The 24219-nt window shown below is 35.9% G+C and overlaps 1 protein-coding gene across 1 annotated transcript in view; it reads right to left on the bottom strand.

Annotated features, from left to right (window-relative positions):
* Positions 1 to 224: 224 nt before the first annotated feature.
* The window catches only part of LOC150078075 (ELMO domain-containing protein 2), a 110106-nt gene continuing 86111 nt past the window's right edge, over positions 225 to 24219 (bottom strand). Inside the window, exons 6-7 of the mRNA XM_090384454.1 lie at positions 18970 to 19103; positions 225 to 385 (exon numbers count right to left, since the gene is read on the bottom strand). Of these exons, the coding sequence (XP_090240580.1) occupies positions 225 to 385; positions 18970 to 19103 (295 nt within the window). The remainder of the gene's footprint in view (positions 386 to 18969; positions 19104 to 24219) is intronic.

The following is a 24219-nucleotide window of genomic DNA, read 5'->3' as shown; positions in this document are numbered from 1 at the left end:
ATGAAAAGCACTATCGTTAAGAATATAACAGTGATGAGGAATTCATATAAACAGGAATACAAATAAAATTTGGAAATGAGACTACTTCCCAACATGTGCTCCCACCTTCACTAACACTAAATTCTTTCCCTAAACATGAGATTGTGGTATCATAAAAGATTGCAAAAATATAAAATTTACACTGTATGTATACTTGATGTGTTACAGCTTAATTTATACAATCATCACAATATTTCCACAGCTAAATTTAACTTTAATATAGCTTTTGGTTTCATTAGATAATTTTTTAAGTAAATACCAAACTTGTCTCTAATACGGCTGAATTCCATGATATCTCGTGGTTTTTCTGCAAGCCAAAACTTGTCAAACTCTAAAAAAATATAGCCTAGAAGAAAAATGTCACTTATATTTATTATTAAAATTATTACAAATTGCTTCTGCTATAATTATAAAATTTTACCATAATTTATAATTCCAAATACATGAATATACAGAATTATCTTTAACTAAAGTACATATTTTTTAATTAGCAACTCTTTTAACCTTTCAAATTTAATATCATTTTTGTTATAAAGTTCTCTGGCTACAGCTTTTCTTCAAAATTTATTACAATTTACTGTATATACTAAAGTTGTAACATACAGCTGGTAGCAGAAGTTAATTTGTAATGGTAACATAATGTAATGATGAATTTGAGTGCTTGAAGAAAGGGTCACAGCCCTAGAATTAATTAAATCCAGGACAATCAAGCACTCAGCTGCCAAGCTTAACATCAGAGATTGCCTTCATACACAAGGTTGCACAGTGGGATCGCCACAAGCAGGATGCACTTGTCCCACAACAGGTAGTTAATTCTTGATGACTTTATTGGCATGGAAGCAGGGAATATTTTATACAGTAAGGATAGGTGGAACAGGACCAGGGTATATCTACTAAGGGCAAAAATTTATGTAGAACAATTATCTTTTAAGGGCACAAAAAGGTGATACTGTATATGTTGGTACAACCTTTTAAGCATAGGCATTCTGAGGACTTTACTTAACAAATAAGGCGATTTAGAAAAAAGGCTGTAATTTAGAGATGAATTTGAAAGTGAATAGGATTTTGTCGTGACACAATAGTAGGGAATTCATGATGAGAGTCTTGTCAATTAATTCAGCTCTGGAGAGATTGTATAAGGCTTATGGGGTAGAATTTTTCTCAGCGTGCATGGCCAGTTCTTGTTAACAGATGGGACTGTTTTTAGAGAAATGAGATAATATACTTAAATAGAAGATGTGTAAGGATATTTGCTGATGCTGTTGAGGTGCTATTGAGTGCTATGTGAGTTGGAAAACTTAGTCTTGGGAGACACAGGGTCTAATAATGACAGCCATAAGCAAAGGTGGAATTGATTCTATTTTGACATAGAATCAATTCCCCCCACCCCCAGCAGCCTGAAAAGCAGTTGGGGAGAATTATAAGGCCTGATGAAAGCCTACACCAAGACAAGCAAACACACAGGCAGTGTAAAGGTCACTAAAACATCATCCAAGTTCCTTGCTACGACCGACTAACTGGTTAAAAGAAATTTATTAAAATAAATAAATGATATATACATAAGATAAAACAGGGATAAAATAAGATAAAAGCATTAAAATACAATAAGATAAAAGTGTTAAAACAGATAGAAGCTTTCGAGGCGAAGTGCCACTTCATCAGCTAATCGGTGAATGGTATACTTCAGTATATATTGATAGTTACAATAGCAAAAGTCAGCTGGGCATGATCATGTATCACGAGTCTGGTGTCAGTAGAACAGAATTACGTACACGTGATGAAGGTTACTAAAACATCTTATTGTATTTTAACGCTTTTATCTTATTCTATCTTATGTATATATCATTTATTTATTTTAATAAATTTATTTTAACCAGTTAGTCAGTCGTCGCAAGAAACTTGGATGATATGCAACCCGACACACAAGGCCTGTTTTCTAAGGGTTACTAAAAATTCAAGCAGGCACACATTTACTTTCTTATACAAATGCTAGGAGCATACTAAATAAATTTGATGAGTTTGAAGTATTAGTAAAATCATCAAATACTGACATTGGTATAAGAAAAATGTGGTGTCACTGTGACACTGGGGTTACAGAATTTGAATATAGGTGATAAAAATGTGTACAGAAAGGACAAATATAAGAAGAGGAGGGAGGGAGGGAGGGAGAGGATGATAATTTTGGTTAAGAAGCATATAGACTAAAATGGTATAACTGATAAACACAACTGGCCAGTGTAATACTAAGTCAGTCTGGTGTGACATAAATACAGCCACTCCCTGACTTACGCAAGAGTTGCATTCCGCGGAACTCTACGTTAAGTTGGAATTTCCCTAAATGCTTATGAAGCACTCGCAATTTCTTTTTTTCTTTTCTTTTTTTCTTTTTTGAACATTTCTTTTTTGAAGCAAAAAAGAAATGTTCGACAAACATGTAAATAGAATTATTTATTCAATTTTTTTATCTCATGTGCAGGAAAAATTACAAAAATTTCAAAATTATAAAATTACAAAAAGAGAGGAGACAGACATAACGTCAGCAAGTTTTACCTTTCGAGCATCATTGCCAGAATTAACTCTCCAGCTGATAAGTACATCGCTGCGGAAGTTGAGGGCTGCGGTAATTTAGAAGGGGTTTTTTCCAACACATCACAAAATTTCTCTGCAGCTGCAGAATCCACACTGGCGACTTCACCGCATACTTTAATGTTTTGAAAACCAGCGCGATGCTTGAACCTGTTAAACCACCCATTTTTTGCCATGAACTTGGCTCGAGCTTCGCTGTACTTATCCTTAATATCTTCATAAATACTTCTTGCTTTTGCTTGAATAGCCATTGGACTTGGGGGCAATTTCTTCTGAATCTGATTTTCCATCCATATTATTAATAGCTTTTCCATCTTTGATATAGCACCTGAATGCTTTTTGTGATAAATGTTGATCTTAAATGTGTTGATCCTTTAACGTGTTCTTTTATAGGCGCACTGTCTCCCTTAACATAGTATTCACTGTTGAAGCAGAGACCTAATTCTGTGCAATAGACGACAAACTTTGTCCTGCTTCGTACTTCTTAATTAATCATCTTCATTTCTAAATCAATTTTGTTTCGTTTCCTAGCACTGCCAGCACTTGCACTTTCCGTTGGTCCCTTTCCCTTCACCATTGTAATAAGCAAATAGGAATGAAGAGAAGATTCTGAAAATTTATGTTTTTTATGTGATTGAAGATTTCAGCGAAAGGGAACTAATTTCACTATAATACCATAATGTAAAAATCCACAGAATTCCAGTTATTGGTATTATCGCAAATGTAATAATAAGATTGAGTTTGCTACCCGCTTATAATAGACTGCGCTAACAAAAAACCCAATAAGCCAGAAAGTGCAAATTGTTTTTATTGTTCTATGGTAGTGACCTCCAGAAATGTATTTTAGAAAAATATCGCAAAGGCATTCAAAATTGATTCTTATAGCTGAACATATAACGATGAAAGTGTAGTGCAATTTCCATTATAAAAATGACCTTTTAGAGAGATAAACAGCTTAGTTATATAGTAAAAATTTCAACTTCCAAGGTCTTGGAACAAATTGCCAAAAAAAAAACCAAAAAAAAAAACAATGTGTTATTGGGTTCACATTATGACATTTTCACGATACCTCCATTTATTCCTACGGGATGCAAAATATGTTTCCATGATTTTTTTAAGTTTGCACCGGCGGGCAAAAACCTACATAAAGTCGAATTTTGTAAGTCAAGTATTACGTAAGCAGGGGAGTGGCTATACCAAGAAAACAAAAATAATAGTAGTGTGTTATAGGCCAAATGGCTGTGATGATTATAATGAACTATAAGGACAGAGTGGGCCAGCAAATTAGAATGTCTTATCATGAGGATTTTAACTTTCCAGATATTGATTGAAACTCACGGATTAGCAGCTCTCCTGGCAGTAAAACATTTCTTGAGTTGCTTTTCTTGCTTTCTACATCAACATGTTAGGGAAGCAACAAGAGAAAGCAGTATTCTTGATCTGATTATTAGCAGTAATCCATCATGTATTAAGAATTTTCAGGTGGCAGTGATCATAGTGTATTGACATGGGAGTTATTCAAAGAAATAATTGTTGAGCGTAAGGGGAAAGGCTTTTGTTTCAGAAAGGTGACTTTAATGGGTCCAGACATTTTGTAAATTCCTTTCATATAGCCTAACTGATGTTCTTAAGAAATGTAAATGCCAAATGGAAAGTATTCAGCGACATAATCATAAAGGCTACAGCATTTTATACCTACTAAGAAATACTGTTCAAGATTTAGACCAAAATGGAGGTCAAACGAACTGATGAGTTTAGTGACAGAGAAGAATAATTCATGAGATGATCATAAATTATCATGGGATATAAAGTCTTACAATAAGTACAAACTAGGTGTAATTCACTAAGTTAGGCAGGCTAAAGCTGATTATGAGAGGACCTTGGCCAAAAGTGCAAAGAAAAGTAGCAAGAATCCTTTGTGTATATTAACAGTAGAGGGAAAGGGATGAATCATATTAGTCCATTGGATATGAATGGTATACTACAGATAATCCTGAACAGATTACTGATAAACTGAATAAATATTTTCCATCAATATTCACAGAGGAAGAATGTTTTTAAAGACAGGGTTATCAGAAGTCTATCTAATGCTGATTGAGAGTTAAACAGTTTAATAATAACAAAAAATAAAGTGAAAGTGCCAACTAAAAGTAAACAAAGCACCTGGGGCTGATGGAATCTATCCAATTGTATTAAAAGAAGCTGCAAAAGAGGTAGACACCTCTTTCCAAGATACAATCTATCCAATTGTATTAAAAGAAGCTGCAAAAGAGGTAGACACCTCTTTTGCAGCTTTTAATACAATTGGATAGATCTAACCATAATAATGAGAGCATCCTTAGATTTAGGATACCTTTAACCATGATAATGAGAGCATCCTTAGACATGATTTAGCCGAGTGATCATGAGCACAAGTGCAGTAGCACACACTCTTTGAGTGGGCTGGGGTTCAACCCGTGACTGCTAAATACGATTAACATTTGTATTGATTGATTTATTGTAAACTCCACTGACCCGGTGGTCATGCCGGAGTATAAACAACATTTTTTTTTTTTTTTAAGTTCAGAAGTGCACATATTTCTGAATGGAAATGTGCAAATGTATCCCCTTATTCACAGTGGGTAACTACAGACCTATAAGTTTAACCTCTGTGCCCAGGAGTCACTAGTTAAAGAAGTAATGCAAGATACTCTTGATAGGTGTAGAACAGAGGTTCTTAACCTGGTGCTTGCGAGCACCATTCTGCAATTTAAAAAATAATTTTTCTCGCAACCAATCATAACATCAGTGATCACTAGTACCTTCACTTAAGCTAAAAAGTTTATATATAAATCTTTTTATTTAAAAAAGGTGCTTTCTATTTCCCAACTTTCTGCAATAATCTACAAAAACCCATGCCATTCTATATAGAAAATCCTTCTTCTGTTAGTGACTGGAGGAAAATTATATATTTCACGACGTTTTAATCTCAAAAATAGTCAAGGTTTGACCCTTTGATGGTATTCTTAAAATATTTTCTTATTAATTATTGTTAATTTGACATTTATTTAGTAAGAAAATTTTTTACAAAATACTTTGTTGAGAGTGCGATCATTTCTGCTGTAGTGTTGCTACAGACCGAGGATACTGCCTCATGCGATTCTCAGTTTCTTGTTTTAACAGGTTAGAACGTTTCTTCCGGGTTTTGCTCAGTTGTGCTGCTGCAATAGATACTGTATATGTACAGTGCTGACTTTAAAGGTGATGAAAGTGTTATAGTAAGAAATATTTTGATTTTGTGTGCAAATGCTTGAATGTATTTTCTTTTAACAGATTTAACTAAAGTTACTAAACCCTTTCAAAATGGATAAGTGTTTAAAAAGAAACCAAAATGACTATGATGAGGGAATAAATGATGCATTAACACTACCTTTGCAGTCATCTAATTTAGACCTACATGTTTCATATGCAAAGAAACAAAAAATTAAAAAGTATACATTTCAGTCCTCTTGGGAATATGATCATTTGATAATAGATAACAGTAGCGGAACTGGTGTAATTTGCTTATTATGTCAGGCACATTTGGCTGGTTATCGGAAGTTGAATTGTGAAAGGCATTACCAAACATGCCATAGGAATTTTCGTGAAGCTTTTCCCAAATTTAGTGATATTAAGAAAGCTAAACTTCAAGAAGAAAAAAATTTTAAATTTAGGTCAAGCTAATAGTAGGAAAGTGTTAGCAAATGAAGTTTCATTTATTTTCTCAAATATAATTGCAAAGAATTCACTGCCTTAGACTAATGGAGAAATAATAAAAAATTGTGTAGTATCATCATTAGAAGTGTTTGCTAGCATCTTACCAGAAAAACAAAAGTTACCTTGATTAGCTCCACCAAAAATATTCCTTTGAGTAAAGATACAGTTTCAAATCGAGTTCATAAAATGGCAGATATAATATTCAGAGAATTATTATGCAGAATCGAAAGTTGTGTGTTTTTTTTCAGTGGCCTTGATGAGTCGACTGATGTTTCAGGCATATTACAACTCACGTGCTTTGTTTGTTTGATTCAACATTATGGCAGCCGTGAAGATTTTTTGGCTATTTTGCCACTTACTGGTCATACAACTGGAAAAGATGTATATGACGCACTTATGAAATTCCTCACAGTGCACAAAATTGATCTGAGTAAACCTGTATCAATTGTTACCGATGGTGCACCTTCCATGATAGGTAAAAACAAAGGCCTTATTGCTTATTTTAATAGAGATGAAAGGATACCTAATTTTGTGCATTATCACTGTTTGATTCATATTGAGGACTTGTGTTTATGAATGAAAGATCAAAAAGAAATTAAAGGATGTATCAAAGTCATTGTTAAAGTCTTCAACCATTCTATTGCATAATCCCTAAATAAGTGACTTCTAAACATATTTTTGGAAGATTTTCAAGCACTGCATTCTGATCTTATTACCCATACAGAGATTCGTCGGCTCAGTTGTGGAAAGGTGCTCGCTAGAATTTGGAAGATGTTTGAAGGCTTTTCTAATAGAAAGCAATAAATAAAACCATTTTAATGAAATAATTTTTATTGAAGATTTCAAGATCACACTTTCATTCATGGTTGATATCTTCAGCCATTTAAATGAGTTAAATTTGAGGCTACAGGGAAAAGATAAATTTGTGGTCGTTATATGGCCACAGAAGCCAATGGACCAACAGCTAACAAAAAAAAAAAAAAAAAAACCTAGGCTATAATGAACCAACCATGATCAAAGGTTTGGCATCATCTCTTCAAAGTCAAGGTTCACACTGATGAGGTAATAAATATTAGCACCCAAAAATTTTAATTGAGAAATATAATTCTTGTATGCGTAATACGGTTAAAAATTACTTAAAAAAATGCATTTTTAAATATGTGGTGCTCGCATGTATTGTAAGCTGCAAATTTTGCTCACTTAAAGCGGAAGGTTAAGAACCCCTGATGTAGAGCAATAAGGCAAACCACAGCATGGGTTTGTTAAAGGGAGAGCATTCTTAGCCAATCTGATTAGCTACTGTCACACGGGAACTGGATACAAAGAATAATTTCTCTTCATGGACTAATGCAATGAGTGGCATTCCACAGGCAGGGGTTGGTGTTTAATATTTATTAATGACATTGATGTAGGTGTTTCAAGTTTAATGTCTCAGTTTGCAGATGATACAAAGGTGGACACAGTGGTTAATGGATCTAGATAAACTAAGCAAGAGGATCTAGATAAACTAAGCAGATGGGCTGGAAAATGGCAACTGAGGTTTAAAAGTGTTGAATACAAGGTACTGCATTTGGGTAGCAGTAATTCCATAACAGAATAACATTTGGGTTGCATCAAACTCAAGGCAGTTAATAAGAAAAAAAGACCTTAAAGTGATTAGAGAGGCTGATATGAAATTCTCTGAGCAACACAAAGAGGACGCTATAGCAGTTTGGGATTCTGTCACTGATATAAAGGAACTCTGCTAGCAGGGACAAAGAGGTGATAATCCCATTGTAGAAGGCAATGGTTAGGCCACATTGGAATACTGCATAGATATTTAAAAAAAAAACCTGTATGTGTACCCTGTACACATGAAAGATGTTTTATGTGAAAACATCATTGACGAAAATCAGAACCGTTTTAAAAATCGAACAAGGCTACAACCGAAGTCATGAATGATGTAAAATTTTATGCTCACTGAATCTACGTTAGTAACATTTGCATCATACTTAAATCCAAAATATCGAGTATGAACGATTTATTGTTTTACAAGCATGCCCACTACTTATTTTACCGAATCAACGTTTGGAAGAGGTTAGCAAAATCCAAGCCAATAGCCTAATTACCCATTTGATTGTAGCCATTTATTGAATAGTATGATTGCACAATACAAGTATTTGTATTGTTGCAATCCACATTTTCATTACATTCCATTGTTAGGTGCCACCATAGATGTTTTCACATCAATAATTTTCTGAGCAGTGAAAGGGACTGAATGCTACACTGCTATATCCTTTATGCTCAACGATGCCGAAATCATATGCAGAGTTGTTGTTGTTGTTTGTTAGATTTATTGGTGCATCAGCAACTTAGGCTATAATGCACTAATTACTGTCTGATATTTCCTTCGTTTTTCTTACAGGAGATAGCAGTTCAGATAAGGTGATATTTATGAATAAATTTTAGAAAAAGAAAAATGTCATCTATGTTCTCTCGATCTCCTAGGACACACTGCAGTGTTAAATGATTGTAATCATGGAAATTAGAGGAAAAAGCTGTTTTCCGTTCTTTTTGATATTGCGGGCATTCGATGATGATATGCTTTACTGTTAGTGGGCATAAACAATTACTGCATTGTGGAGGGTCACTGTTTGTTAGTAGATAGCTATGAGTGAGGAAAGTATGACCAATGCGTAATCTGGCTAAAATAGTTTCTTCCTTTCTGTTTCGTCTCATGCTGGATTGCCACTGTTTAGGTTCTCTCTTGATTTCAAAAAGTTTATTATTTTTCTGATCTTTCCACATGCGTGTCCATACTTCTTTATATATCTGTTTGATAAAGGACTTATGATCACTATAAGGAGTCCTGAAATTAGATGGCATCACATTTGTAGCAATTTTAGCAGCTAAATCTGCCTGCTCGTTTCCTTGGATTCCAACGTGTCCAGGGATCCAGCAAAATATTACGAGCTGTCCACGTCCATGAAGTGCTGATAACTGAACTAAAATTTTCTGTATCAGAGGATGACTAGGGAAGGATTTACCCTGTAGAGCATTAACAGCACTCAACGAGTCTGTATATATGATGGATTTAGCGTGTGAGGCTTCTTTTATATTCTCTAGGGCTAGTAGAATACCATATAGCTCTGAGGTATAAATACTGCATTCTGGTGGAAGCTGTCTGGAGATGATGCAGTTTGGTAGTACTACAGCTGTACCAACTTTATTACCATTTTTGGATCCATCTGTGTATAGCTGAATGAAGCTGCTAAACTCGGTGGAGTGAGCCATATGTATTTGTCTAATGTTGATATCGGGAATGTTATTCTTTCCCCATTGCTGAAAAAGTCTATCAATATGTACTGGAGCTATGGAAAGCCATGGCTGGGTTTCAGTGCTAGTATCCTGGAGCGTGTTAGAGAACTTCAGGCCCCAGCTTGTTATCAAAGCTTGAAGCCGAATGCCAGATGGTTTGTTGTAACGCCATTTAGTTTGATAGATTTCTCTCCATTTTGGCATGAAGAGGCATTGCCACATGGGATGATGTGGGAGACTGCTGATTTTAGCTGCATAATTTAGTAGTAGAGTTTCTCGCCTAAGGTGTAACGGTGGTTCATAGGCTTCGGTATAGAGGCTTAAGATTGGTGATGTGCGAAAAGCCCCCAGTGCAACTCTTAATGCACTGTGATGTACAGGATCGAGCCATTTCAATACACTTGGCCTGGCTGAATCATATGCAGGAGACCCATAGTCTAACCGGGATCTGATCAGTGAGCGATATAGATGTAACAACACGTAACGATCTGCACCCCATGACATAGAAGAAATTACTCTGAGAATATTTAGTTTTCTAAGACAACTTGTACGAATATGTTTTATATGTTCCAGAAAGTTTAATTTTTTATCAAATATTACACCAAGAAATCTAATACTAGGTTGGAAAGTAATACAATGAGAATCCAAATGAAGGTCTGGATCCGGATGTAAAGAACGTTTGCGACAGAAGTGCACAGCAGTCGTTTTTGGTTTTGAAAGCCGATATCCGTTGTTCTTAGCCCAAGAGACTATTTTGTTAATGGTGCCTTGTAGTTGTCTTTCAATAAGTCTCATATTTTTAGAATGACATGACATGGCAAGATCGTCAGCGTACAAGTATGTGTCAACTGTGTTAGGTATGCACTTGGTAATAGAATCAATCCTAATGGCAAAGAGTGTGGCGCTCAACACTGATCCTTGGGGAACTCCCTCTTCTTGTACATATGTTCGAGATAATGAAGAGTGGAATCGGACTTGAAAGAATCTATTGCCTAGAAAGTTCTTAATAAATTTTGGGAGATGACCCCGAAGTCCACATTTATGCAAGTCCTGAAGAATTCCGTATCGCCAAGTTGTATCAAAGGCTTTTTCAATATCAACACATACCATGACTAGATGTTCATTTCTCAGGAACGCGTTCCGGATATTTGTTTCGGCCTTGATAATGAGATCAAGCGTACATCTTTTTCTCCGGAAACCATACTGACTTGGGCTTAGAATGTTTTGAGTCTCAAAAAACCATGTCAGTCTGGCGTTAATTATTTTTTCCAATGTTTTTCCCAGACAACTGGTTAGAGAAATAGGACGGTAATTTTTGGGATCTGTGTGGTCTTTCCCTGGTTTCGGGAAGGCTAGCACATAAGAATGGCACCAGCTAGCGGGGTAATACTCTTCTAAGTAAATTCTGTTATAAAGTTGTAAGAGTACAGTTAATGATTCCTCATTTAAATGACAGATCATGGTGTAATAAATCCCGTCGGGACCTGGAGCACTGTTTTTCACTCGTGCAAGTGTATTACGCAATTCATTCATGGTCAGAGGCAGATTATAAGAATGAAGGATGGCAGTATTAAAATTTAGTTTGTATTTTTCTGTCTGGGATTTTAGCGATTGAAATGCAGGTTCATATGTGTCAACAGCTGAAAGCGTTTCAAACGTAGTACCTAAGGCATTGGCAATTTCTGTAGGTTCAGAGATTTCTTTCCCTTTCACAAGTAGAATAGGAGAAGTTGTCTGCGAGTATTTACCATTAATTCTTTTGATTTTTTTCCATATTGTAGAAGTATCCGTGGATCTGTTTATGGTGGAGGCATAATGCACCCATGCTTCTTTTTTACTCTCCCGTCTTATATGACGAGCTTTAGCTCTGACTCTCTTAAACTGTAGGAGGTTAGCTGTGGTTGGATGTTTTCGGAAAATATTCCAATATTTGTTCCTTTCTTTTTTAGCGCTGTTGCATGCTTCGTTCCACCACATTTTTGGATGAAGCCGGATTTTGGATGATGATTTTGGTATAGCAGTCTCGGATGCTTTCATTATTGTATCTGTAATGTAGCTTACTGCAGAGTCAATTGTGTGGGTTGCTATGAAGATAGCATCTAAGTGAGCTATTTCTTGGTATTTAATCCAGTTCGCCTTAGTAAATTTCCAGGTTGTCCTAATGTTACTCTGAGGAGTAGAACTTATACAGAAAGTACAGATGATAGGAAAGTGATCGCTACCGCGAGGGTTATTAGTAACAGTCCAGTCTATGAGAGGAAATATCACTGGAGAGCATATAGAAAGATCAATAGCAGAGGTTGAGCCAGATGGTAAATGCACATATGTGTGAGCACCAGTGTTTAAAATTGTCAGGTTATGTTTGTCTAAAATTTTTTCAATTATCTGTCCTCTGGAGTCAAGATGTTGAGAACCCCATAGCGGGTGATGGCCATTCCAGTCACCCATAATACAAAAGGGAGCAGGTATTTGCATTACTAAATTATCTAAATCAGCAAAGGTGTATGTATGATTTGGTGATAGATACAATGAAACTAATGTTATTGTGATTCCGAAGGTGACACGGACAGCAATTGCCTCTAAAGAAGTTTGCAGGGATATAGGTCTAGAGGGTACCGAGGAATTCACTATGAGTGCTACTCCTCCATGAGCTAAAATAGATGAGTTTCTATCTTTTCTATACATATTGTAATGCTTAATTTTCATAGATATTGCATTTGTGAGATTTGTCTCTTGAATGCATAGTGCAACAGGCTTGTATTCAGATAGGAGATCGTAAAAGTCGTCAAGGTTAGCACGGAGCCCACGACAATTCCATTGTATAACTGTATCCATTGTTTGGTTTTAGCTAGTGTCTGCTGACTTGCGTGAGGTAGTTTGCTTACGCCTGTCTATTTTTCCTTTATCCTTCTTTGAGAAGACTGGTCTGCTTGTGTCAATGTCACCTTCTGGATGAATTTCAAGAAATGTGTCATCTTCATCAGCTTTTTCATCAGTGTCCATGGTATCAGATCTGAATGTGTGTGCATCAGTTCTTTCAGCGCTCTTAGTTTGTACTTTTGGTTGCTGATTGATATTCTTATCTGGAGGTATTGTTACCGGCGTATTTACTTCTTGGGTTGCATATTTTGAGGGAGATGGTTCTTTTAATGAAGTAAGTAATGATTTTGCCCAACCAGATATAGAGATATTCGGAGGGACAGAGCAGTCAGTCTGAGTTGATATTGTGTATAGCTGTTTAGTAACTGAGGCGTATGTAGATGATTTAGTAGGGATTGCAAAGTGTTTCTTTGCCTCTTGATATGACACTTTGTTCTCTATTTTATACTTCTGAATGTTCTTCTCTCTTTTCCATTGGATACAGTCCTTAGAGAAGGCAGAATGATTTCCATGGCAGTTAGGACAGTTTTGGGTTTTACTATTGCAGTCTGTATGTGTGTGTTCTTTTGAACCACAAGAAGCACAAGTGACTATACCTCTGCACACAGTTTGCGAATGACCAAATTTCTGGCACTTAAAGCACCGGACTGGGTTGGGAATGTACGGTCGAACATGGCATCTGAGATATCCAGCTTTTATAGTTGTGGGGAGATTTGGTGACTTAAATGTCAATATGACTGTTCGTGTAGGGACAGGCTCTCCATCTTTTTTGATGACAATTCTTTTTGCCTGGACTACATTTTGATTGCTTAATTCAGAGACAAGTTCATCCTCTGATACATTTAGAAGATCCCATTCAGATATTACCCCTTTAGAGGAGTTCAAGGTAGCATGTGGGGTAACCTTTGTGGGAATTCCACCAAAGGCAGATATTTTCAAGAGTCTTTCAGCATGTCTGTGTTCACTCATCTCCACTAATAGGTCTCCAGATCTTAGTCGCCGAACCATTTTTGGAGGCCCAGCCACATTTTCGAGACATTTCTGAATCAAAAATGGGGAGAGTTTACTCAATGGTTGGTCTGTGGAGGAATGTAATATTAAGAAGAGAGGAGCAGAAAAATCTGTCCCTTCTTTTTTTTGTCTCTTAGCATGGGATTTATTCAAATTATCATGGTCGTCATGTCTATTTGGATCTGGATCAAGAGATCCATAGTAGGACTGTTTTGTGTTGTCCATAGTTGCTCCTTTTAGTCCCGGGAGAGTGGATTTCTCCTCCCAGGCTTCCAGCCCCGCCACGTGGAGGCAGGAGCGGTGCCACCAGTGACCAAGCGATAAGGTTGTTAGTGTTAGTGCGTTAGTAGATTAGTTTTATATACAAGAAGAAAGGTGGCTTTCCTTTCTGTTGAGTAAGCTGACTTCTTACTTTAGAAGAGCAAAATTATATAACTTTGGAAATTAGAAACTAACGTTCAACTACAATCAATCGCTCTTTTAAGAAAATCGCTTTCAAATCACTATAGAATCGCTTTAGTCACTCGCTTGGCACTCGGGGCCATATGCAGAGTGCTGTCAAGAGTATCGAGCAAACTAACCTAACAAAATAAAGATGGAGGTAGCAACGAGTGTGCAAGAATGACAAAGACTAACAAGATTGCATGAAAGACAAACAGAAACTTGAGCATTGGATTTAGCAGTGCCTTCAATCAGCAATGCCGCTCCATCTAACAATGATGAACCCGAAGTGAATATTAATTATGTACAATAGAACATTTCTCCAACTGCAGAGCAGATGAGTTTAAATGATCAAGCTCCTTTGCCTTAACTGGCTACTATTTACATAAGAATGAGCATGCGCATCGAGAGTTTGAAAGGATATTTATGAAAAATGATTTCTGTTCTGTATGGTACATTTGTGATTGTCTAGGGTTCGAAAAGGACACAAAGAAACCAGCTGCTAAAGATGCACCATTGATACGCACTGCATTTCCCAATGTTGATGTCGACATGATCGTTGTGTATAATAGTTGCAGGGATCACTTAAGAACAACAATATTCCAGCGCTATCTAAGTCACATGGGTTTGTCTACCCAGAAATTCCACCACATTTAACAAAGTTGGATTCAGTGACAGAGAGGCTTATTCCTCCTTGCTTACCGTTCATGCAAATAAGGCATCTGAGACGCATACGGGCAACACGGCATTCTAGGCTAAGTGATCAATGTGCCTGTTTCAGTCAACACAATGGTCTATTGCTTGCCAAGGGAGATTGACAACAATCATTGTATAAAAATGCATATAAAGATATAAGTAAATTAATAAGAGGAGTTTACCTCAATATAGTACGTGGAACACTTCCGTATGATACCCTCCAGAAATTAAAACGGAAAAAACGAAAAAATCGACAACTTACCGGTACATTAAAGTAAAATATAAATAATTAAAGTAAATTATAAATAATTAAATAATCAATTTAACACAATTCAAAATCAATTCAAAACAATTAAAATTCAAATTAACGCAATTAAAAGAATCTAACGAAAATATTCAAAAAAAAACCTAGGCTATAATGAACCAACCATGATCAAAGGTTTGGCATCATCTCTTCAAAGTCAAGGTTCACACTGATGAGGTAATAAATATTAGCACCCAAAAATTTTAATTGAGAAATATACCTCAATATAGTACGTGAATTTTCATTCCTGTGATCACGACAGTCGGTCGAAAAGCATTGTCAGCTTCAGGAAGGAAAATCGTTTTGAATATTTTCGTTAGATTCTTTTAATTGCGTTAATTTGAATTTTAATTGTTTTGAATTGATTTTGAATTGTGTTAAATTGATTATTTAATTATTTATAATTTACTTTAATTATTTATATTTTACTTTAATGTACCGGTAAGTTGTCGATTTTTTCGTTTTTTCCGTTTTAATTTCTGGAGGGTATCATACGGAAGTGTTCCACGTACTATATTGAGGTAAACTCCTCTTATTAATTTACTAATATCATTATCAACGTAGAACATATTGAGTATTACAGCTCTGATTAATACTATCTAATAAAGATATAAGAAAATACAAGTGCAGCTATTTGATCAGGTTAGTAAGAAAACAATTTGTTAAAGCGTGGCTTCTATATTTGGTCGACACGTTTGGTCAATATTTAGTCGATTGTATCAAATCACAACAGTCATTCTTCATATCATTAAATCAGTCATTCAACATGACAGTCACATGAAAATTAATTTGGCTAAAGACGACATAAGTGAAGCAGTTTCGATCGAGGAAAGTCTCATTGCCCAACAGCAAACATTGTGGAGCGACGATAAATATTTTAGAATCGCTCCAGGAGAAAAAAACCTATCGCAGAGCTTTCTGTTTTACGAGCACACAGAGGAACTGTCCTATCTTGGCCAATTCAGAACGTTCAGAGAGAATTTACGTGTGACTCTGCTGATGATGGCAACGAGCAAGCTCAGATGATCTGACCAATGCGGTGTTACTCCCCATCATCTCCTTTAACTAGCAACGAAGATAATGAGATTTAGAATGACAGACTCTTTGACAGTGGCTTTCAAATACATAGGTAAAGATACAAAACTGACATGTGAGCAAGGTCAAACTAAAGAACACATTATCAGCTGTATCGAAACAATTTGGCCTTCCTAAGGACAATTCCAAATTCTAACTGCTACTGGGCTCAACATAAGTGTGATCTATTCGTTATCATTACACAACTCAGTAAACCTACAATGATCTCGACTCTGAAAGCCAATGAAATCGGTTGGCCTCACTTGCTTCAGCTATTATACAAGTTACAGAATAAGGGGCGCATCATTAGTGAGGATGATGCGAGCGACATGAACTTCGTTCAGAAAGCGATGCTAGTGAATGAAGACACGAATGATGTAAAGTTTTATGCACATACCCGCTACTTAGTCTACTGCATCTACGTTAGTGACATCAGCATCATACTTCAGTCCGAAATATTTAGTATGAACACAGAATTTCAATATTGCAGTAGTCCAGACATACACATTTTGCTGTGGTTAAACAATAATGCTCCCAAATATCCTTTGGGCGAGAACAAAGAAGATGCCATCGCAATGATCGACATGTTATTGTCTGTCTCTCCACTAGTGAGGCTTTTGGAGCACTAAGCTTCAAACTCACAAATATACTCATGTGTTATAAGAAAATAATGCAGGATAAATGACAGACGTGCCGATACAAAGCACCAACCATGCCTTGTCACATGACTTCAAGTCGACAAAACCATGTTGCAAAATCATCATTTCTGGTTTATCGATCAAATTGACAAACTGGAAATGACATTTCCTGTCACTGACACCTCTTTATCCCCGTGGAATTCATTGTTCTGCAACACTTCATTTCCACGTCGCAAAATCGTCATTTCCGGTTTGTCAATCAAATCGACAAAGCGGAAATGGCTTCAATTGACATCATTTCCACATCGCAAAATCATGGCAAATTAGTTTTATTACAGTCCGAAATTTAGTAGGTGTCGCCAAAGATATTTTCACATCAAAACCTCATTTCAGGAAGGATACAGATCTGTTGTGGGGGGGGGGGGGGCAGAGAAGAGTAACAAGATTACTTGGGGTAAAAAAGGATATTCATACCAAGGAAGATTGGAGTTCTATAAATTGCAGTATCTGGAAACTAGGCATCTGTATAGTATCCTAACTGAAGTGTATATTGTAGGTGGTAGATGACTTTCATCAACCGGTGAAATACCACCACTTTGCTTATTGGAGGCTTGAAGTGGTGAAACCCATGTTTAGTCTTTAGAGCAAAGTTTCCAGCATCCCCCTTCCCCCATACTTCTCCTTCAACCCATGCACGGTACTAAGTACTATAGGTTTTGATACCTTTCGTGTTTGGGGTTTTCATAAAAAAAAAAAAAAAAATATGGCTTAAGGTTTAAGAAAACTAAATGCTGATGGCATCTTTATCCTTTCTCAGCTGAAACAAATAAAGGGGCATAATTTAAATCAGAAAAGAATCGTTGCAGATTATATGTGCAGAAATTTGCATTTGGTTAAGGAGTATTAAATTTTTGGAGTAATCTTCCACCTAGTTGTGGAGGGGAATATTTTGACTAAATTTAAGGAAAGTTTCAACAAATTATTGAAAGGGATGAGAATTTTTTTTTTTTTTTTTTTTTTTTGCTAGTGCAGTATAAGCTTTGCTTTCTTGAATCATATTGCCTATACTAATACTAAATGATTTCTTTGCAAGGCTTGTTTCACAATGCACTCAAGTTATATTATGCTTTTATTAAAACTATGAGGTGTTATTATGATCCTTTAACCCAGCTACACAGACTTGTACATAAAAAATTTAAAACTGCTCACCCAAACTTTATGCAGTTCCTGAAACGTAGATAAGATTTCAGCAGGACTAGACATTACTTAAATTTTTTCATGGGAAAGGTCATTAGTCTGTAATTATTTACAAACTTGTCCTGCTGAAATCTTATCTCATTTAATTTTAACAAGATCATTTACTTCAATCAAATTAAAAATTAAAAGTTAATATAAGTGGCTTAAAAGCTTGGTTTAGTCACAAATCAAAATTGTAAGAATTACAAAGGGATTATCTCTAAATTTTCACTACAAAAGATAAAGGTACATGTGATGGTAAGAATTACAGTAGAGCATCGATAAACCGAACTAACTGGGACCGGGGATAGTTTGGACTTCCGATTTGTTCGGATTTTTGAACTTATCAAAGTCCTGAAGACTAAAAAAAAAAAAAGGTTTAGTTAGTTTATAAATAAAAACATTAAGTCCTACTTATGTATTTTCATTCATAGGTGCAAATGAAACTTTTCAGCCACAATAACACATATGTATAGGCCTTTAAAGAAAATAATTACTTATTTTTTGCTGCGCCACTTTCGAACTTCATTTCTTTGCTGCCAGATCTCTCTTTTCAGCAATAATAACCAACTTGCTCTTGCAAGTTGATTATCATTCAGTTTATTGATCATTTGTCAATTCCGCATTCAGTTTGTTTGTTGATTTTTCCCTTATTTAATTTTGTTAATTGATAAGGTAATAAAAGTGTAAATTTGTGCTTTACATATCATTTTTATAGCCTGTGGATAATATTCCTCTGATTTTTGCTTATTAGAATTGCCGTTTAATAGAATCAAAATTCAATTTGTGCAAATGTGATCACAATAACTGGCTTACTGTAATTATTTATGGCACTAGCATAAAAAAAAAAAATGCTGGCTCATTCAGAATACTGACGTTTCAAATTACTGACATTCAGATTTTCGATGCTCTACTGTACTCATTAAATGTAGCTGGTAATTACTTTTATTACACTGTTAATTTTAATTAATTTTATTAGGGTAGAGAACTATGTATGATAAAGGAGGTGAGGGGGGTAGTTTTGATACTCACAGTATGCATGATGGAAGTGACTTAAACAAAGTCTTCCACACACACTGTTATAAAAATGATTCTTCAAACTTCCATCTAATAGTAGTCGATAAGTCATGCTGGTCAGGTTAATTCCCACTATGGCAAAGGAATAGCTATGAAAATAGAGTGAGTACAAATAACTATTTAATTAATATTAAACATTTACTAAAAATAGTCCAATAAGAAAATAATCTTATAAGAAAAAAATATACTCATATTTCATTATTTTATCAATAAGATCAAATGAAGAAATTAGCTATTTGAAGATTCCATTCTTCATTTTCTGAACAGCTATTACACCCAGTCCTATAATAACAGTGAGAGAATTCTTTCTGAAAAGCACCCCATAATGTGAACCTAGGTTGCATTCAATACCTTTACAGACACTCTCAAACTGAAAATTCTCAGTCCCACCTTTCTGATGCACACAAACTATATGCAAAATGTACTGCAAGAAATCCAATCTGGGGCAGTTAGTTGTTGTAAGGAGAATACTGAAATGTCATTATGGTCAGATTTCATATCACTTCCCAAAAGCAGTAGGGATTACTGCTATTCCCGATGTAGCCAAGTGATTAGTGCAGGAGTGCACATGTATATGAGTTGACTATGGTTCAAGCCTGCATGGCTGCTAAATACAGTTAATGATTGTATTCTTACCAGAGTGAGTAGATGTAAACGCCTCTGACATGTGGTCAAGCTATATATAGAACTTTTTTTCTTTTTTTTTAAGGTCTGATGTAGCCAAGTGGTCAGTGCATGAGTGCAACATCATACATGTCTGAGATAAACGTGATTCAAGCTCACGTGACCACTAAATACTGTTAATGACTGCATTCTTACCAAAATGCAGTCATTAACCATTGACTTATAGTGCTCTGCTTATAAGTCAATGGTTAATGCCTTATAGTGAATAAGGAAGGTAGCTATAGTCGCAGAGTAGGATGCTAGTACGTATAATCAAAATGTTTGAGGACTGAACTACTACTTAGGAAATGAAGCTTACTGGCTATTCAGATGGATCTCCTTCAAAATAGGCTCTTTGACACTATTCACTTATTGCAATGCTCCCGCAACTTCTGGAGTATACCTGGTAGGATTCTTCTATTGCTAATAGTTCCTGTAATGCATTTCAAATAATTTCTCAAAATCAAGAAAATTTCATTGAATAATTTCATTGGAGATTTTAAGCTTGGGAAACAAAAATCACGGGGGTACAAGTGAAAGCATCTCTCTTTAATGTACCTCTCCTTAATGGAAAGTGCCGCATATACAGGGACATTGTCATGATACAAATATCAATTCCTCTAAGCCCACTTTTCTGATCTCATTTTCTCCAAAGCAGCATTGCATCGTTGCCACAGTACTGCTTTTTAGTATTATTGGTTCACTGTCTGACCATACAAGATAAATTCAAAATGAACAACACCCTGTGAATCAAAAAATACAATATGCATAATCTTTGCATTAGCATTATTATTATTAGTGTCATATGATGCAAGAAAGCAAGCTTATACAGGATCAGGGAAAAAAAAAAAAATCATTGAGGTTGCATTGTTTTTTAGGGGGGGGGGCCTAGGAGAAGACAAAGCCTTCCAATGAGAGGACTGGGAATTTGTTTCCAGATCATAGCTATATATCCACAATTCGCCACTGGTAATGATGGAAGAAACAAAAATGAAGAGCAGTGCATTTCCGAATCTTGTGCTGAAATTGATTGACATGTCCCATAAGAAATACCAGTTTCACTAGCAACTTCACAAAAGGTTAAACATCAATCACTCCTAATGGGATCACAAATGACTGAATATAATGATTTTGAGGTGAAGGGCAGCCAGAACAAGCAGTCCTCTTTAAACTTCACGAACCACTGAAAAATTCTTCAAACACATAGCATCTTCTCTAAAAACTTCTCAGTAAAATCATTTTAAATGCAACAAAACACAATGCACACTAATTTAGACTGACTGTGGATAAATGGTCCCAGAACATGTTGCAACAAGTTGTAACTAACTATGATGCTGCAATTTCAAGATATAAAGTCAGTCCCCAAGCTTTTTATCACACCTCGTATTCCTATAGACCTTGCAAAACTGAGTTAAGGAAGCTTGTTTATCCACAAGGCTTTCAGCATATAATCCCACCTATTGTGTCTGAGCAGAAATGCAGGTGCGCGTGCGCACGCGCACACACACACACACACACACACACACACACACACACACACACACTTTCTGATCTAATTCACAGCATTTTCTAATTTTTATTTATATTTTCATCTCTTTTCCTTGGTAATATTAAACCTACCAAATAAGCCCTCACATTCAGTAATTCATTGTGCAGGTCAGACATAGATATTACTTTCTGATCAGAGAATCTGGCCTCCGGGATAACTAAAGGGATATCTACAGACTGGGCCGCAAGTAATCATTGGGTGCTCATCTTTAATGTCAACTCTATCTCCATCATGACTCTTACTTCCCACCCTAATGATCTCATAAGATACTCAATCAGAAATATAAAGTGGAATAACTAAAAAATTCATAAATAAAAAACTTTCCACCAACAGACTCCCCCATCTGGAGTCTGTCTGCCACTTTCCTATCCTCCCTCATCCAGGAAACCCCCCCATCAATGCAACAAGCCTCTTACAAATAGGAAGTGGGAGGACACCTAAAACCAATTAATTCATGGGGGATGCACAGCACAGCATGACTCTAACTAGGCAAAAAGGACATCAGACTAGGGAAACTTTCAGAGGAGGAAGATGCATCCACCACACAGCTCAAACCAACATACAGGAACTCCCCGACTTATGTAATACTCAACTTAAGGAAATTTGACTTTACCTAAGTTACTGTCGGCCGTTACAAACTTAAAAAAATCGTGGAAATGTATTTTGCATCCCGTAGAAATAAAAGAAATATCGTGAAAATATCGTAATGTGAACCCAATAACACATTTTTTTTTTCTCTTGTAATTCGTTCCAAGTCCTTGGAATTTGAAAAATTTGTTATATTATTAAGCTATTTATTTCTTTAAAAGGTCATTTTTATAATGGAAATTGCACTACCCTTTCATCGTTATCATATGTTCCATTATAAGAATCAATTCTGAATGCCTTTGTGATACTTTAATAAAGCACGTTTCTGGGAAGTCACAACCATAAAACAATAAAAAAAATTTACACTTTCTGGTTTAGTGAGCTTTTCTGTTAGTGGGTAATAAACTCGATCTTATTGCATTTGCGATAATACTGATAACTGCAATTGTGTGAGTTTTTACACTATTATGGGGAAATGTGTTCCCCTTCACTGAAATCTTGAATCATATAAAAAACAAATTTTCAGAAACTTCTCTTCATTCCTATTTACGTATTACAATGATGAAGGGAAAGCACACAACGAAAAGTGCAAGTGGTGGTAGTGCCAGGAAATGAAAAAAAATTGATTAAAAAATGAAGATGAAAATGATTAAGAAGTACAAAGCAGGACAAAGTTTGTCATCTATTGCAAAGGAATTAGGTCTCGCTGCTTCAACAGTGAATACTATTTTAAAGGACAGTGTACGTATAAAAGAACATGTCAAAGGATCAAAGCACTTAATATCAACAGTGAGCACAAAACAGCGTTCAGGTGCTATATCGAAGATGGAACAGCTGTTAATAATATGGATAGAAAATCAGATTCAGAAGCGAGTGCCCCTGAGTCTAATGACCATTCAAGCAAAAGCAACAAGTATTTAAAAAGATATTAAGGATAAGTACAGCGAACGCCAACCCAAGTTTGTGGCAAGAAATGGGTGGTTTAATAGGTTCAAGCATCGCACTGGGTTCCACAACGTTAAAGTATGCGTTGAAGTTGCCAGTGCCGATTCTGCAACTGCAGAGAATTTTTTGTGATGTGTTGGAAAAAAGTTATTGATGAAGGCAGCTATTCAACGCAGCAAATTTTTAATGTCGAGGAGACTGCTCTGTATTGGTAAAAAATGCCAGATTGAACATACACTGCCAAAGAGGAAAAGACAATGCCAGGTTTCAAGGCTTCAAAAGATAGGGCCATGCTCTTGCTTGGGGCTAATGCAGCGGGAGATTACAGATTAATGTCACTGCTTGTGTACCATTCTGGAAATCCTCGTGCATTTAAGGGCATAAATAAAGCCACCCTACCCGTGCATTTCCGATTGAACCAGAAAGTATAGATAACAATATCTCTCTTTGAGGATTGGTTTAAATGCTGCTTCATTCCCAAGGTTGAAAAATATTGTATAGACAACGAGATTCCTTTCAAGATTTTGCTTTTATTAGATAATGCTCCTGGACATCCTACACATCTAATTGATTTCAATTCGAACAAGAGAGTTGTATTTCTACCGTCAAACACGACTTCACTCATCCAACCTATGGATCAGGGTGTTATTTCAAATTTAAAAGCATACTATTTACGCACAACATTTGCTCAGGCATTGTCTGCAGTAGACGATTAAAAAAATTACATTAAGAAACTTTTGGAAATCTTACAATATTTACCATGCCATCTTAAACATTAATAAGGCCTGGGAGGAAATTACTAAAAGTTGTTTAAATGGCACATGGAAGAAAATATGTAAAGGTTGATGCAGTTGGAGGTTGATGCCAAAGACGTGGAGTTAATAGAGGAAGAAGAGAAGGAATTATCTAACAAAGAACTTATTGACTTGCAGGCAGTGATAGTGAAAGAAGAAAATGCTGACAAAGCTCAAGATGAACCAAATGAAGAGCCGAGACGCTTCATCACCAGAGAGATGGAATAGCATTTCGTGAAATTACATTGGCAATGGCGAGGTTTGAGAAGATGGATTCTGACAGCGAACAATTCTTAAAAGTTAACAGAGGGGTGAATGATATGCTTGCTTGCTACAAAGAAATCTACGATGAAAAAAAAAAAAAAAAGCCACCATCCAGCCATCCATTAATATGTTCTTTCATAAGGTTGAGCGGCCGACCCCTTCTAAATCTCCATAGCCCTCAACCTCTGCAGCGGCGTACTTATCAGCTGAAGACATTGATTCTGGAAATGATGCTCGAGGGGTAAAACTTACTGACGCTATGCCTGTCTCCCCTCTTTTTTTGTAATTTTATAATTTTTTTAAATTACACACTTTGGTAATTTTTCCTGCACACAAGATAAAAAATTTAATAAATAATTCTATTTACATGTTCATCGAACCTTTCTTTTTGCACGAGCATGG

The sequence above is a fragment of the Mastigoproctus giganteus genome, chromosome 11 (genome assembly GCF_048544385.1).
Source record: "Mastigoproctus giganteus isolate SK-2022 chromosome 11, ASM4854438v1, whole genome shotgun sequence".
NCBI classification, from domain to species: Eukaryota; Metazoa; Arthropoda; class Arachnida; order Uropygi; family Thelyphonidae; genus Mastigoproctus; species Mastigoproctus giganteus.
Note: the sequence above shows the minus strand (reverse complement) of the source record. Positions and strands in the feature narration are given on the sequence as shown.